This window comes from Gavia stellata, unplaced genomic scaffold (assembly GCF_030936135.1).
Source record: "Gavia stellata isolate bGavSte3 unplaced genomic scaffold, bGavSte3.hap2 HAP2_SCAFFOLD_34, whole genome shotgun sequence".
NCBI classification, from domain to species: domain Eukaryota; kingdom Metazoa; phylum Chordata; class Aves; order Gaviiformes; family Gaviidae; genus Gavia; species Gavia stellata.
The window spans coordinates 3,549,985-3,566,957 of record NW_026776320.1 but is presented as its reverse complement, the minus strand read 5'-3'; the positions used below and the strand labels follow the sequence as shown (position 1 = coordinate 3,566,957).

The 16,973-nt window shown below is 44.2% G+C and overlaps 1 protein-coding gene across 1 annotated transcript; it reads right to left on the bottom strand.

Annotated features, from left to right (window-relative positions):
- Positions 1-3,659: 3,659 nt before the first annotated feature.
- LOC132320907 (E3 ubiquitin-protein ligase TRIM36-like) lies at positions 3,660-12,083 on the bottom strand (the record flags this gene model as incomplete). The annotated part of the gene is made up of 8 exons (XM_059834546.1): positions 3,660-4,014; positions 5,549-5,846; positions 6,149-6,442; positions 6,997-7,121; positions 7,783-8,036; positions 8,977-9,072; positions 10,150-10,296; positions 11,751-12,083. Coding segments are annotated over 8 exons (1,902 nt in total), but the record flags the coding sequence as incomplete, so codon positions are not given.
- Positions 12,084-16,973: the final 4,890 nt, after the last annotated feature.

Sequence of the window (16,973 nt, the reverse complement as noted above, 5' to 3'; positions counted from 1 at the left end):
GTTCAACCCTATCATCTATAGCTTTAAGCCAATACTAAGTTTGGTAGATGAACAGACAAATGGTGATTATACAATGGGAGAAGTCACAGCTACTGCAGAGAGAATTCTGCCTCCCGGGTCTATTTGACTACTGGGCTCACACACACAAGAACATGACTCATCTACTCAACAGAGTGTACTAACATGTAGAAGTTCTCAGTGCTTGACTTGCTAGTCATGGTTTAATAAATGACTGAGGGGAAAAAAAGTGGAAGAAACAATAAATTTTAACAGCAGAAAGAGATTTGCTGCATCTGACTACAACTGAAGTTGCTCCAAGATCTGGAAAAGCAAGCCAACAAAAGAATGATGACGTTTGTGTTACCTATGAAGCTACTCAGGAACATTCAAGTCTAGAAGTGACTGAAGAGCTGCAGGAGGCCCTCAGGACTAAGTGACCAGGTAAACGAGCAGATGAAACTCAGTATTAACAAATGCAAAATAACACACCAGGTGGGGAAACCCTGTATGTGCACAGCTTGTTTACAACTCACCATCAGGATTGTGTGGAAAACACTGCAGAAGAAACTTGGTAAATGTCAGCTTAATACTCGGTATTGACCAAAAAGGCAAATACGGTTTCAGGACTATGGAAAGAAGGAAAACCCAGCATTTTGTCATCCTTCACAACAACAGAGTGTCTGTATGGAGGGCTCCTTCAGTCAGTCTCAGAAGGCAAGAGGAGAGAGAGGGGCAGCAGGATGCTCGCCAGTACAGAATGGCTTCCATCCAGCAAGAGGAAACATGAAGGGGAGGGCACAATAGGAAAGAAAGGCTATGACAACCATCTATTACAAAAAGAAATTACCTAAATGGTAACTAGCGAGGGACAATTTGCCATTTCTCCTGCAACAGGAAGTTCCAGAAGATATCCACTGCTTCACAGCTGCTGCCTGGGTCATCAAAGTGTTTCTGACACAAGTGCATAATGAAGCTGTGGAATGTACTTCCACGCAGCCTTACTAAGGCAGAAACATTTGCGGGTGAGACCCAGACAAGAAGTTGCTCTTGCCGGGCCTTTCTAGCCCCAAAAGGGCTGTCAGGCGCACTCTGTCACAGATGGAACTTCTGCCAATTACCATTTCTGCCAATTTCTTCTGACAGTGGCCACTGGACAGGGGCTTAAGAGAGAGGACACTGGAGGGGTGTACTCCAGGTCAGATCAGTACAACAGTTCAGACAGCAAAGCACACAAAGGTTTTGCATTATGACCTACATTCATTTAAGTGTATTGTGATTTTCAGGTCCCATTTCATAGCTCTACAGCTGTATACACGTACTTAGTAAGCATACTTCACACACATTCCTCAAGATGCAACACTATCCCCAAATTAGAAAGCATATCCCCAAATTAGAAAGCACCAAGTATGTATAAGAAACATCCTTCACTTTATAGCCTTATTTTTCCACAACACAAGTTAACAGTGCAAGTACCCAAATGTTTTTTTACGTAGATTTCTATAAACAGATGCAGTCCACCTCCATGCCCAGTAAGATCACCTAACAGATGCTCCTGGAAGATATGTCAAGACATATGGAAGACAGGCAGGTGATTAGAAACAGCCAACATGGGTTCACCAAGGGCAAATCATGCCTGACTCATCTAGTGACCTTCTGTGATGGAGTGACTGCACGAGTGGACAAGGGAAGAGCTACAGATGTCATATACCTGGACTTGTGTAAGGCCTTTGATACGATCCTCCACAACATTCTTATCTCTAAATTTGAGAGAGATGGGCTTGATGTATGGACTGTTCAATGGATAAGGAATTGGCTGGATGGCCACGTCCAAAGAGTTATAGTCAATAGCTCAATGTCCAAGTGGAAACCAGTAACGAGTGGGGTCCCTCAAGGGTCTGTGCTGGCACCAATATTATTTAGTGTCTTCATTAACAACACAGACAGTGGGATTGAGTGCACCCTCAGCAAGTTTGCAGATGACACCAAGCTGAGCAGTTCATTCGCTAGAGGGAAGGGATGCCATTCAGAGGGACCTTGACAGGCCTGAGGAGCAGGCCCATGTGAACCTCATGAGTGGGCACGGTGGTGTTGGTTGATGGTTGGACTTGATGATCTTACAGGTCTTTTCCAACCTTAGTGATTCTGTGATTCTGTGAGATTCGCCAAGACCAAGTGCAAGGTCCTGCACTCGGGTCCAGGCAATCCCCAGTATCAGTACAGACTGGGGGATGTAAAATGGGCCACAAAAATGGTCAGAGTGCTGGAACACCTTCCCTGTGAAGAAAGGCTGAGAGAGTTGGGGTTGCTCAGCCTGGAGAAGGCTCCAGGGAAGACTTCATTGCAGCCTTTCAATATATAAAGAGGGCTTAAACAGAAAGAGGGAGATTTAGATTAGATAGAAGGAAGAAATTTCTAATGGTGAGGGTGGTGAGACCCTGGAACAGGTTGCCCAGAGAAGCAGTGGCTGTCCCAACCCTGGAAGTGTTCAAGGTTATGTTGGACAGGGCTTTGAGCAACCTGATCTAGCGAAAGATGTCCCTGCCCATGGCAGGGGGATTGGACTAGATGATCTTTACAGGTCCCTTCCAAACCAAACCATTCTGTGGTTCTATGATTCTACGCAAAACTACTATGTGATACAGTTTTTAAAAGGAGAGGAACAGAAATTTGAGGTGAGACATCCTTTAAGGCAGAAATCGGGTCTCAAAACTTAATCAGTGCATTTTTAACATTCTTACTAAAAAACCAAGCTGCTACTAGATCCAAAAATTAACTTATAGAAACAAGTATTAAAAGAAATACCTGATTTTTTTTTAAAAGTTCACATATTATTACTCATGTCAGTAACTCATATGCTTTTGCCTAAATACCAGGTACAATTACTCACACATGCAAACACTTCTGATTTTGGACTCTAAAGTAAGTCTGATGTTTAAGGTAGAATTGCACTTTATATATTTTTATATAGCCTATAGTAAAAGCCTGGAAGAGTCAAGAAACTTACCATTATGCCACCAACTACACGACACCAGGTGTCAGAATTAGAGTTTTAGCTTACAGTCACATTAAAGGTATATGACATGCAATCAGATTCTAGTTTACCCTCCTCTTTCCAAATAAAACCTAAACGTTCAGCTGCAGTTCTGATTTCTCCCTGCTTTATACTGTATTTTTGCAAATGTTATTTCGTGCTGAAGGGCCCAACCCCTGGTGCTCAGGGGTTAATTGGAAAGCATTTGACCCCTCAGAGGCATTCAGGCAGATTTCTTGAAAGGAGAATGGCAATCACACGCTGTCAGCTTTGATTTCATTAAATGCAAAACTGACTATGTAAGGATTTACGTTACACAAAAGGTAGATTTCTACCCCCGAAGAGTAATTTTGGTTGCTAGTCAAACTTCTTCCCTGCTTCCCCCTGGGAAGAAAGTCTGTGGAGAAAAGCATTGCACAGATCACAAGAAAGGCAGGAGAGTTCCTGGAAGAACATTTCCCACTAGTGTGGGACGTGTCTGAACCGTTTGTTTAAAAAAAGCATGACCCAGAGGCTTGTAAGCAACATGTGGACAGAATGTAATTAATCAGGAGTGAAAACTAAGGTAGAATTCTTCTGCTCTCTCTCGTCTTCCACCTCAGAACAGCAATGGGAAGAGATCACTGCACTAGATGTCGTCGTGGTACTCCCCGTACTTTGCTGTGACAGGTTCCTCAAGATGAACTGCTGCACCACCCATTAAGGCAAATGCTGGGTACATTATGCCAGAGCAGTCCACCTCGCACTCATAAAGGCATTTCATACGGCCTGCGTCGTAGAACCCCACCTTGCCTTTGTCACAGTCGAGGCAGATGCCCAAGCACGATGGCAGGGGAAGGATTCTGCTCGCTGGATCCTTGGGGGCAGCAGGTGTTGTGGGGATAAAGAACTTCTTCATGCCTAAAGTGACCAGTGTGAAAGGCTGTGGTGAGTCAAAGAAGGCATCTTCACTCCCACTGTCATGACCACTGTCTTGCTCGTACCTAGAACAGAAAAACAACCATTTGCTTTTGTCAAATTCTGAAGGGGGATCAGTGATGTGAACTGGAGAAAACATTTTTGTAAGACAAGAAACACCACATGGTCACCTGCAAAACCTTGTGGGGTAAAAATATACCTAAGCCAGGAGGGAAGACGCATTTAGTAGGTGGAGAACACTCACTTGGGCCACTTCAGACAATAAATAACAGCTAAACGCTAACGAGGACAAGACCACAGAAGGCTTTACTAAGGAGCGGATGTATCTAAATGTACTCATGCTAGGTAATCATTAATGAACCTACAGGTAGAGCAAATTAGTTAACTTGAAAAGTAATTTAGCGACTATGACTAATGATTACAGACAAGGTATGTTTAACTTCATTTACATAATGTTAAATGACACGAGTAAATACATTTAACATGACTGTTGTCCTATGAGTTTTCCTCACCACTGCTGTATTACATTGTCTTTAAAATTCACAACACAAAAAGTAGTGGTTTAAGTTTTTGGTTTGGTGGTTTGGTTTTTTTTAAAGCGCTCTGCCTGGAGGTTTCCATGAACCCCTGTTTCCCAGCTGGTTACTGGGGAAAGTTTGTGGCCAGATTTGTTCAGTCTACATGCTTTTGCCCCCTACTTCTGTCACCAGATGAAGACACACTGGAGAAGCACACATTCTTCTGTGCCGACAATCCCTAGCTAGGTTTGCATTTTTGGGATGTCTGGGGGGAGATTGGATTTGTGTCAGCCAAAGTTTTCCAGGTATTTGTGTGGATAAGGAAAAAGAAATCAGGAAATCAGGATCTAATTTCTCACTTTGCAAAAAGCCTCCGTCTGGCTTTAAGCAGCTCAAGACACAGGCGTTCTTACACTTTCAGTATGTTACACAGGAGGAAGCTGATACATTTTTTACATTCCTGAAAAAGTTAAGAGTCCTCAGGAGATAGCTTCCCAGCCTGCAGTTCCTAGACACATCCAGGCTTACTACAACCATACTTCAGAGCTGAAATCTTTTTATTGGTTTGTCCACTGTACTTTGGCTTGGGAACAGTAGCACTCCAGTACCATATGCAAGCGTATAGCCTGGGATAAGCCAGTGACTTGGAATCCACCGTGACGCAAGCTACAGCAAAGATACACAGATACACACAGTGAACATTGTACCTCTGAATGGCTGCCAAACCTAGTATGCTAAGGAAATTAAGGCAAAGTCTTACTATTGACAATTAAACATTGCTTCAATCTTGCAAGTGATGCTTTTTTTTTACCTTCTTGCTTTAACTGGCACATCTTGACATCTATAGGAACCTCCTTTCTTTCCCAAAAAGAATGAAAATAGGACTCTGGATAATTACAACACCTTTCTGCTAATAGCAGGGGATGAACAGGACAACCTGCTTACAGCATATCCTTCAAGCTACTTTCCACTAGTTAGGTTCACCTTGTGTACTAATTGCGACCAGACTCACTCTTAACTTATTTTTTAAAAAGCCATCTCCTTATATAAAACATGTATTGAGCAAGAGTCTGCAATTTACCTTGGGCTGGTCACATCATGGGTATTATGGAACAATTTCTGTATCTGGTTGCTAGAAACAACTCCCACTTTCACCAGGTATGAATAGGCTTCCACACGAAAAGCCCAGACGTGCTTCCCTTTGGCAATCCCGGTGTCGCCAATGATGTAATCCAGGGTTGTGTAGCATCCGACCTGCATGCGCTCAGATCCCAGCAGTAGAGGAAATCCAGCCCTGCTTTCCACAGAGGTTCTTCCTGGGTTCAGCAGGAGATGTTCGCTGTTGTACCCACATTTGTCATCAAAAAGAAAACTGAAAACTGAAAAACAGTATCCAAAAAAATTTCCTCTTAGTTAAGTATTTGGCCTTCTGTGCTTATAAACTACATTTTAAGTCATGCTGGCATCAGAATTTCTCACTTTTAAAGGCTAAGGGAACGTCATGCAAGCTAAAACGGTCTCAGCACGCCACCTACTTAACCTGTTTGTTAACAGTGCTTCTAAACATTTACGCAACCGGTAACAGTAGAGTAGAAGTCTGGGAACTACTGGAAACCACCTACAGCTCTTAACACCGACAGACACAGATTCAACACCTTGTGGACATAAGAATACCCAATACCTGGAGCTGGAGGCGTACGCAAAATAACTTCTCGGCTCCAAGGGCTACAGATGGACCCTTTATATCCTCGAACTCTAAAGGCATAGGAGCTGTCATCATCAAGATCAGATATTACTTTGCTCTTGCTGCAAACTTTGATCTCCTGCCACGTCGCACTCTCCTCTTCTCCATTAAGCTTATGATACTCAAGAACATAGATATCAGCTGAGTCTGTCTTCCCAGGGCATTCCCAGCTGATCAGAGCTTTGTTGTACATTCTGCTCTGCTCTTCATTGATTTCTGGTATTTCTAGACCTGGAATGCCAGAGATTCAGGAGAAAAAAACCCTCAAATTTAGATATCTGTTGTTTTAGAATTAACCATACAAGCCCTTTGTTGAGTGGCTATAGCACTTGCGGGGGGTGGGGGTGGGGGCAGAAATCTGACTCAATCAGTTAAAGAGTACAGATGAGGATGGTTCCATTCATGCACTTACATAAATCCCTTACTTTCTGTTTTTACTTCGAAAGTTGTATTATTTATTTTTGCTGGCAGCTAAAAAAGCATCTAAAAGCCTATTCTTTTCTGTCATGTTAACAAAAAGCTTCTAGGAAGACCTAGTATTACTTAAGTACAATGTTTTGGAAGCCAATGTAAACTGGTACTGAATGCAACGGCATCTTAGCTTCTTTTTCAAAGCTGAAGCTAGCATTGCTGCCAGGTAATGCCTTGTGGATCACAGAGACAGAAGGGACAATGCAAGTCACAAGACTGAGTTCTGCAGCTGCAGCCCTGCATAAGTTTTGCCTCTTTCCAGAGAAGCCCTTCAAGTCGTAACTTGAGAAAGACCTGATGCTCTCGCAATTTACCATTGGAATGGAAGGACAAGTCACCAAGGATCTCTTCTTGCTTAGCTATGTCCACCACAAAGTCTTCAAAAGTAGTTTCAGCTGCTGGCCTGAAGCTCTTCAGAGATTCAGTAGCTTTTTGGATTCTGAAAGCACAGAAGCAAAGGGATGGCAGAACAGAGAAAAGGGAATTCACATGTGTGCATTCCTTAAACTAAAAATGCTAGGTTTTGCTTTATAAAAAGTGCTGTTTTCATGTACTTACTGATGTCTCCCAGAAATTTCTGTCTCTCTAGACAGAATTCAAATGCAAAATTTAAGGTCTTTTGTACAGCAGTGTAAAGGTATCAGTGTAAAGATAATGAAGAGGTAATCGTTCAGCTGGTAGAGCATTTTAACAATTTGGGGCATTATGTTCAAAGAACAAAACAGATGTGAAGCGCTAATGGAGAACAGCTATTAAGATCAAAGACTTTAAAGCCAGAAGAGACCTGTTAGATTAACTTGCAAATACCCGATACAATCTCTGAGCAAAGGAATGTGTCAGTGAGCTGAATGGGCTACCCTTCCAGTGCAGTCCTACTGAACAAGGCCACGTGTTGTCACAGGACAGAGCCCCTCCTGACTGCTGTTTCTTAACGCACACTGTAATGTAGCAATTTCTACTGAACGGTACTGGGACCATCTCTGAGCCTTTGCAATACAAGGTACTGCATTCAGTACTTTGCTAGCAGGTGTCAAAAGAATATGACTGACCAGACATCCTGGAACAGTATCTGTACTTCAAACAGAAGATAATGAAGATACCTGTCATGAAGCTGTTTTGCTGTTTGAACAAAACAAGATGGATCAGTTTCTTTAAGCACCTCTTGAGCATATCCTACAAGGCCATTATTTTCCAGGAGCCCTTGATATTCCTCTGCTTGCGTTTGCAATTTTTCCAGCCTTAAATTCTTAGAAGTTTCAATTGCCCTAAGAGCTGCGGACTTCTTCTCTTCTAGGACATGAGATAATTTCTCAAAGCTCTGAGATGCTTCTTCTTTAGCTCGTTCACTGTTGCACTAGGAGGGAACAAAAGACATTTTAGACAGATTCCACAGCACTGTGGCTGTGTACAGAAACATACCTCAAGTTGTTCAAGGTATCACAGCAATCTAGTCATCCATTTGACAGACAAGACTAATGAGCTTTGTTATGCCCATCAGCACTGAAAATGTGATCAGCACTGCACCCAAGCTAGTGAGCGTTTACTGGATCAACACAGAGAACGAAGAGCAGGAAAGTATTCCTCTGATTATGTCTTGAGTTACGCATAGCATGTGTCTAAACAGCTCATGGAAAAGCACTGTAAAAACAGGTCAGTTTCTGAAGTCTTCATGCCCAAGAGCTAGGTGCTCCTCCACCTTCCCCAACCACACTGAGATGGGGGTCCAGCCCAGCTTCTCACATATGCCCTCAGAACTGTAGGGTCACCTCTAACTAGTGCCCTGGATAAAAGGAACTACAAAGCACAGAGACAATCTTTATCAAGATGCAGGCAGGGCCAGGAGCTCCTGCAATTTCTGCCATTGTGTTTTTCAGCTTGTACGTGAGCTCCCAGCTCTGACTCTTCTGCAGGGAGATTTGACTCTTCATTCTGACTTTATTGCAACATCCTCAAGGCGGCAAACAGCCAGTGTAAATTGTGAAGCACCGTTAATACACAAGAGCTGTAAGTCTAACCCACCTCTCTTTGATTAAGGTATCAAACAAGCTTTCTTTCAATTAAATTTACAGCAGCACCCAAAACTTAACTTCCCTCTGTATGTTGCCCATATTTCCAACACTGTCAGGATTAGGTCTTACCATTTGTGATTCAGGACTAACACAAACTGTTCAGAAATTGTTTTACTGGCTAACTGAAAAAAGCCAAAGGATTTGAAACACTTCAGTGAAAACAGTTTGAGTCTCTGCTGTGTCCCTGCAAGGGCTATCCCCAGACAACACGGAAGACACTCTTACCTCTGTTTCTTTCAGCAGCAGATCCAGCTGTGTGATGTGAGCTTTCACCTGGCTCTCCTTACTGATGAGGTACTCAATATCTTTTGAAAGCTTCTCCTGTTAAAACAAAACAGCGAGCTAGCAGAAGAAGGGTATCCCACCCAAACCGACAACCAGCACAGGCAGGTCATCCAGCTAGCACTCGCTTTATCTAGTTACAAGGACAACAGCCTGCCACCAGTTATGAGCAGCACCCCTGCGGAGAATTGCTCAGTGACCCGCAATGACTGCACAGGGACATCAGGCCACTGATGTGGGCAGGACTGGGGGCACAGCCTCTAAGGACAAGAGGTAACAGCCTCAGCTGGCTCAGTCTTCCCCAGCCACAAGTGCCACCTTCTCTTAGGCTAGGAACATGAGGCTTCAGGACGTTACTAAAACTTACAGAAAAGCCACGTTAGTTATTAACTCATTTGTAGTAAGATTTGCTAGAAGAATGAGTGGTTCAAAGCATGAACTTAGGAGTGTCTCTGCATTTCCTGACTTGCAAGAGTTAACAGCTGTACAGGAAAAGCCTTGCAAACAGGCAAGGAGGCCAAAGAGCACAAGGCAGGCTGGTCTGGTCTTCCCCCCCACCCCCGCCCCCCCTTTTTTTTTTTCTTGTGAGCAAGAGAGGAAGAGAAGGAAGAAGAGGAGGTAGAAGCAATCATTCTTTAACAACAAAGCAATGTTTGCAAGTCTTCCCTGTTGTACTGCGAATTAACAGCTATGCAACTTCAGAAACATACAAGGTCCCAACAGATACTTCCAATGCAAATTTTTCAGGAGTGCTTCTGAAGTATCAGCTAATCCAAGCCACAAGGACACTTACCTTAAAAAAGCTAGATTGTAAAGTATAAACTGCTTAAACCTTTTGCATTGGTCAGTACTGCTATACTTTAGTTGGCTAAAACAAGGTGGAAGGACTTTTAAGAGGTTATGTTTCAAGCCTCATAGAAAATACAGTTTCTCAGAAGTGCGCTATGTCACACTAATATAGATATTAACAGATGTTGCACAACAGCATGCCTCATGACTAGTTCAGTGTCCTCTAAACACACATCCTGGCTTCCTGCCACAGGGAGTTTGCCCTTACACCAGAAGCTCAGTACTTTTCCCCTTCTTAAGGCCAGGTCCAACAATATTTACTTTTACCTTAAGGGTTTTGTAGGCAGTTCTCATGGTTGTTACTCTATGGTTTGCATGACATCCACCCAGTTTACAAAGATGACAAACAGGCCTTCTGCAGATTTCACAGTACATGTTTACCCTCTCCATTTCATGTTCTGGACACATCAAAATCTGAAAAAAAAAGAGAGCAGAGAGAATGCAGGTGTACTTCCAAAAACTGAGGTGGCCAACAAAACATCAAAACACTAAATCACCCCACAGCAGCATCTGATTTCATCAGTGGATTCTTTATATTCAGTTTATCTTCCACCTTTTATATTTGTCTATGCCAGTGAAAGCCAGCAGATGAACACACACAGTTTCACGAGGTTCACAGTGAGTAAACCTGTAGCGACGTCTGTGTACACATCATGTAGCCTCCATACTGCAATCAACCATTTTGCTAATCCCTGAAGTTGTTTGTGTGCCTCAAGCTCCCTACACTCCTGTTCAGAGCTGTAAATGCAATATATAACACAGCCACGCTGTCAAATTCAACTGTGTCCATGCCAGCATCTCTTGAAACAACTACGAACTGTCTTAAGGCAGGAGTTGACATAATACTGTAATGATTTAAATTTAAGCTAGACTCTGATCAGCCACATAGCCATTGCTCTTGGAGCAACAGATGAAATGCAGCCACACCCCCAGTCACAGTCATTTTAAAGATAAAAGGCTCCAGTGTTTCATTTTTTCTGTCTGACTCCAATTACAAGTTGTTCATGCTGAGCGTTAATTCCAGTACCAGCTTAAACAGCATTGCGAAAAAGCTGGTGTTTGCTAAAAGTAATCTTTCAAAAATTGAACACGTTGAAGTAACTGCTCGAAGAGGCAAAAAAAGTGCTGCTCAACTCCAAGCTCAAGCAACAGATAAAACCGTCTAAAAGGGGGTGGGTGGGTGTGGGTGGGTGTGCTTGTGCACATGTGTGCGTGTGTGTTTTAAAAAAAAAGAAATGCTTTGCCTCGTTCCAGAGCACTGAAAGACATTTGGGTCCATCTACTCCATGTTACCAAAGAGAAGCTCTTGAGAAAGCTTTTCAGTGTCATGTCAAGGAGGAGAACACGACATCAGTGCCAACAGTCAAGCTTTAAAAGCATCATCTTTTAACACACGCACACACATACAAGAAAGGACAGGAAAGGGCTCAAAAATAGAAGTGAGTAGCATAAATATGGACACACTAAGCTAAAATTGCAAACCATCTCTGAAACCAACTCTCAAGCCCCAAATGTTATCTTAGTCTATGGTGAAAAGCCCAAAGACACCAGTCTCGCTAGCACCTTGGTACATAAGACTGTCATTCAGCAGAATATGCAATAAGCTATCCCATTGTCATTGACTGCTGGATTCGGGGGGAGGTGCGAGGAGGGAAGGAAACTTTCAGGAGAATCATCTGTGCAGGCAGACATGTTCAAAACTGCAGTCATGCTGTCAGCAAGAACAAAAGCTTATGGTTCACTCAATGAATAACAGCAATAGTCAAAAAAGGAACAACGGTCCCAAAAAGCAACTACCATTGCACAGATATGTCTGAAGCTATATGCAAATGCTGCAACCCAAATTCTGTAAGATACGGGATACTTACCTTGGGTCTGAAGTTGGTGGTTGGTCCTACATGTTTATGTTGGGCTTTCACAGTTCCCCAAGGATGGTGTATTTTGAAACATTCGTTGCAATAGCTTGCCCTGCAGTCCATGCAGCTCTTTGTGGCCTCTTGAGGTGGAGGTTTGCAGAAATCGCACATAATAGCAACGGCTGCCCTGGCTGCCTGTCTGTATCTTTCCACAATGGTTTCCAAAGTAAAGTTGCGAAATAAGCCATTGATGCCACGTTCTCCAAGATCAGTATCCCGCTGGCAACCCGGACAAGGAAACAGACTCGATCTAGGAGTCAGTGAATTACGTTTTCTGCCTGTGTAGACACCAAATCCTGATTTAGGAGGAGTGTAAACAGAAGAGGTTTAGATTTTAAAGGGAGAAGCACAGGAATTTATGAACCAATTTCAAACTATCGTAGCACATCATCCAAACCAGTACAATACCAATTCATATGCACTCTGCCAAGCCAAAGAGAATACATTTGCCATGACAAGGTAGTGTAATGTCTGAGTTCAGGGGGCATTACAAACTACTACTCTAAAACATAATTCTACGGTAAGGTTAATTAGCTATTCCAATCCTATCTTCTTCGTCTAGTTTTGCATGCACTCAAGCCGCAGCCTTTCAAAAGACTAAACACAAAACCTTCCGGAAACCAGTTGGTTTTAGGCTAACTGGCTGCCCACATAGAGAGCAACAGCTTCGTAACACGCTGAAGTGTAAGATGTCTATTCCCAGAGTGAGACTGGTTATTCCCAGACAAATATAGCCAACTTGGAGCTCCCTGAAGTTTGCTTTGGCCGAGTCAAACTTATCTGGCTTACCCCAAGAGGCATCATAAAAATATAAAGAGGAAAACAAGAGAACTAGATATCACCAGTACGAAATCTCAGCCAAATCATTCAGTCCAAATACGTAGAGGCTGACTTGGCCCTTGCTGAACGGCCTTGATAAAGGAGGGCTGCTAAGTAAGCCCCGCACACCAAAGGGGATGCTGAGACGGTTATGTCTGAGAGATTCCTCTACCTTGAACTGGGGAACCCCAGATCTGCATGGTTACACAAGGGTACAGCTTATCTCTTTTCATTTCAAAAGGGGACAGTAGAGAAGCTGCCCTCCTACGAAACAGCTATGCACAAATTTCCCCTCTTCTCCAAAATAAAGTGATCCAAGGCTCAAGTCAAGTCGCAAGCCTAGGGATTCTTTGGAGCCTGTTCCAGGGGATGGCTCACACAGACCCAAAAACTATTTACAGGGTAACATTCTTGAGGCTATCAAACAGAGAGTGCATCCCCATGTCTCACTCATGAACCCACAGGGCACAACTATCAAAATTAGTCCTTTATGTATTACTGAAGCAGGTTAAGCCAGTGTTTAGGCTTAACATGTATCCTCTCAGCCTCCCCTTACAAAGAAATAAAAAACCATTCTCTCGAGCTGGAGCATGGTTTTAAGATCCCCTTGAGATGACTGCATGTTGGTATAACTAATTTGTAAATAGAGAGAGGTATGACTTCAAGCTGAATTCTTAGTGTTGAAATTGGTTCTTCTTCAGAAAGTGAAATTTGGTCCCATCTGTATTTAGTGAGGATCTTCCCATCAGAAATGTTGATGCTTCATTTCTTTTTGAAGTGTCCTTTGATGCTATCCAAAAGACACTTGCCTTGTGTCACTCTTCTGTGGGTGCTTCACCCAACAATCCAAAACCTCCCTACCTCTCACGCCCTTTCCAGTCTCTTTAAAAAAACAAACCAACACTCCTGTAAGAAACTAGTTCCTTTAAAAATCTTCAAAATGTACCCCATGGTAGTTATGCATCACTATCAGCTAAGAAGCCACAACCAGAGCATGAATAAATGTCAGTCTCAAACTCGGCTGGTCTCATGCTTTTCTGTAGGTTCTGAGCAGAACAGCTAGACTGCATTAACAGAACAGTATGGGTGACATCTAGTAGCATCTAAATGTCAGGTTCCCAAGGGAGCTCTGCCTCCTCTGTGCACAGCGTGGATGGTGCCACAGCACTGCCTGCGCACCCCATCATGCTAGATCACTGTTTCTACTGCCCGACAGAGAGCAAGCTGGAGGGCAGCTTTCCACGGAAGATTAAGGATTACCTCCTTACTTACACTGCTGAAAGCAGCATGGGGGGCCTGGTCCCCACGCACAGCCTGTCTGATACTCCCACACTTGGCAAGCCACAGTTCTCACAAGGAGGCCAGGTCACCCACGGTGCGCCCACCACTCCTTAGGCACCCAACCTGGTGCCCTGATGTCCATGTTGTAAAACCATGTAGTGGACAGCTGCAGCGGAAACCGGTGACCGCTTCAGTCCATGCATACAATGCCGTGACAGAACATCATGCTTACTGAGGAAAAAAGGGACTAGACTTGGATTTGGGAGATGGCAGTCACCAGTGGGCTCTCTTCGTTCAAACTTCACATAACGCTGCAGGTAGAGAGAGCTGAGAAAGCAGCTGAAATGTATGCAGAGCTAAACAGTGATTGTGGGGCTGTGCACCCCATATCCAGAAAACAGGACTGTAATGAAGACAACTAGCTATTTCGTTTGGGGATTCCCTCAAATGATGCAAGCCTCAACCTGCCAAGCTACAGCAAACACAGCATTTGCTTATCAAACTGATCCTGAAAGAGTACCAGTACTAACAACTCAAGAGTTGTTTAAAAGAAGTGGGTGAAATAAAATATTTGAGCTTTGAAAACTGGGAAGGGGATGATGAACGTTAGTAACATACGAAATACAAGACACAGCTTTAGGGTTTGTCTTGTGGGCGACTCTTCCAGATCACTGCGGACTGCGGTTTTAAAGTGGACAGTTACGTCAGAAGGAAGCCTAAAAGCCAAGATGAGGTTTCTTTCAAGAAGTACTTTCGATGTATCTGTGTAAAAGAACAACTCATCTGTGGATTACACAACAGCTGTAAGAATCTTTCTAGTGTGACATCACAAAGAGCATGAGGAGTGCTCCTTAAAGCTTCCAGAGCAGACCACACTGGAAGAGGCGGTTAGCGCAGTCTTCTTACAGTCATCTGTCTCCCAATTCTGCAACCGTGCAATAACCATCGTCTATGGAAAATGATTTATTGTAAGCGTAATGAATTGGGTAGGACAAAACCATCATTTGCAAAGTCTGCAGAGGCTCAGAAGGAAGTCGAACTACTCAATTTAGGCTGGCCGAAACCTGAGAGAACCACCTCAACAGTACCACTGACAGGCAATAAAACTGCTGAAATCTACACCTCAACATCGACGCTATTGAACATGATGCTACTGCATCTCAATGTAACTGAAATACAGGAATAAACAAATACAATGGTTACAAAGATTTACAGGACGCCACAAAGACTGATCTATTATATATGAAATAGAGTGCACTGTCCTTAAAAATATTCCCATTGTTCTTGCCACAGAATGAACAAGACTCGCACTATCCCTAAGTCATCTCTTTAACTGCATCAGGAGTACCGGGAAGACATTTTACCAATGCAGACGCAATTCGGCTCAAGTCAGTCGAACACATAAAATAAGGAAAACACGCAAAAATTCCGATACGTACCTGATCTACTAATCCTGTCCATGCTGGAAGAAGAGCTTTGAATTTGAGGGCTACTCTGATTAGAGGATTCAGAGCCTCCATCAGCAAAAGAGTCTTCAAATGCAGAGAGTATTTCTTTCACACATTTGTGACAGACATTGTGCTGGCAAGGAAGGATCAGTGGATGGGTAAATAATTCCTTGCATGCTGGGCAGATGAGCTCTCTTTCGATACCCTTAATGGTAACCTTCATGACAGAAAGAGGGAAAACCAAGTGTAAGTGCAGAAAACGTGAGCCAGCAAGACTTACTGCACAGCTGTATGTCTGTATGTCACAAAAGCCCAGCTCTCTAGAATAATCGTTCTATTCTAGAATCGCACATTCTAGCTGGTTTGAGGCATTCCGCTGGTTAACGCTGCAAACAAATCTCAATTAACATTTATGAAAGCACTGACAACATTCCTTTCAACTGAAATGAACACCGCCACTAGGCAAACTCGGTTCATCTTTAGGTCATGTCTGCCTTGCAGGGGAGGAAAGGAGAGGAGGGGAGTAGTCTTAATTCCACTCAAGGACCTAGTGAAACGAAAGCAACCATACTTCTTAACAATAGGAATCCATATGTTTAACTCAGCTCGCTCGCTCGCTTTTCAAGAAGGGGGGGTGGGGGAGGGAGAAAAAAGAAATTAAGTGTCAGACTGGTTAAACAACAGGCTTTCCCGCCGTGTAATCCACATTTAAGCACTGGAACTGCCTTGACTTCGTTAGGCTAATAGTTCCAGTCCGGAACATTATCTGTTTGTTTATTTATTTCCTGCACAAAGAGCCGCCCGTGGATCTGTGCAGCTCTTCAGTAATTTAATGACCCCACAGCCATCTGGCACTGCGCTCCGAGGCCGGAGTATCTGCCGGGAGAGCCAACGGCAACCGAAACCCAGCGAAGCATCAAGTGGTGGGCGCGGACACCGGCTGCCCAGCGCCCGCTCGTCCCCTCTCGGGTGGGTTTTCACCGTCCAGCCCGCCGCCAGACCAGACCGACTTTATTTATGCGGTTCCCCCGCCAGCACCGAGCCCCGTCTGAAGATCTAGGGGCCAGCCCTGCCCGCCGCCCCAGCACCTCGGGCTGCCGCCGGTGCCGCTCCCAGCCGGGCAGGGACGAGGCTGCCGGCGCACACCGCGGGGGGCAAACACCCCCCAATCCACCGCCCCCCCCGCCCCCCCGCAGCACAGGGCGCAACAGCGGAGGGGACGACAAACCCCGACCCGGCGGCCGCGTCCCCAGGCTCCCCCCGGGCACCAGGGGCGCGGCGCCGGGGCGGCCACGCCCGCAGCGGCAGCGGCCACGCCCGTGATGTTTCTGCACGCCTGGTGTGACAAAGAACTAGAGAACACATGTAAAGATGTTATTTCACATCTACTTTAGAAACCACCTTCATAAAAATACAAAACACTGTGCTTGAAATGATTCTGATAATGCCAGTAATGCACAGTCTGTATATTCAAACTGAAACATGTTACTTAACCGAGGCGGGGGGAGAACGGACTGGTAAGGATGTGAGTTGTCAGCCTTCCAACTATGTTTTGAGTAATAATTTGCAAGCTTGTGAATAACTCTATTACCCCTTAACCACCTCCGCCATCCCCAAACTTCCCGAT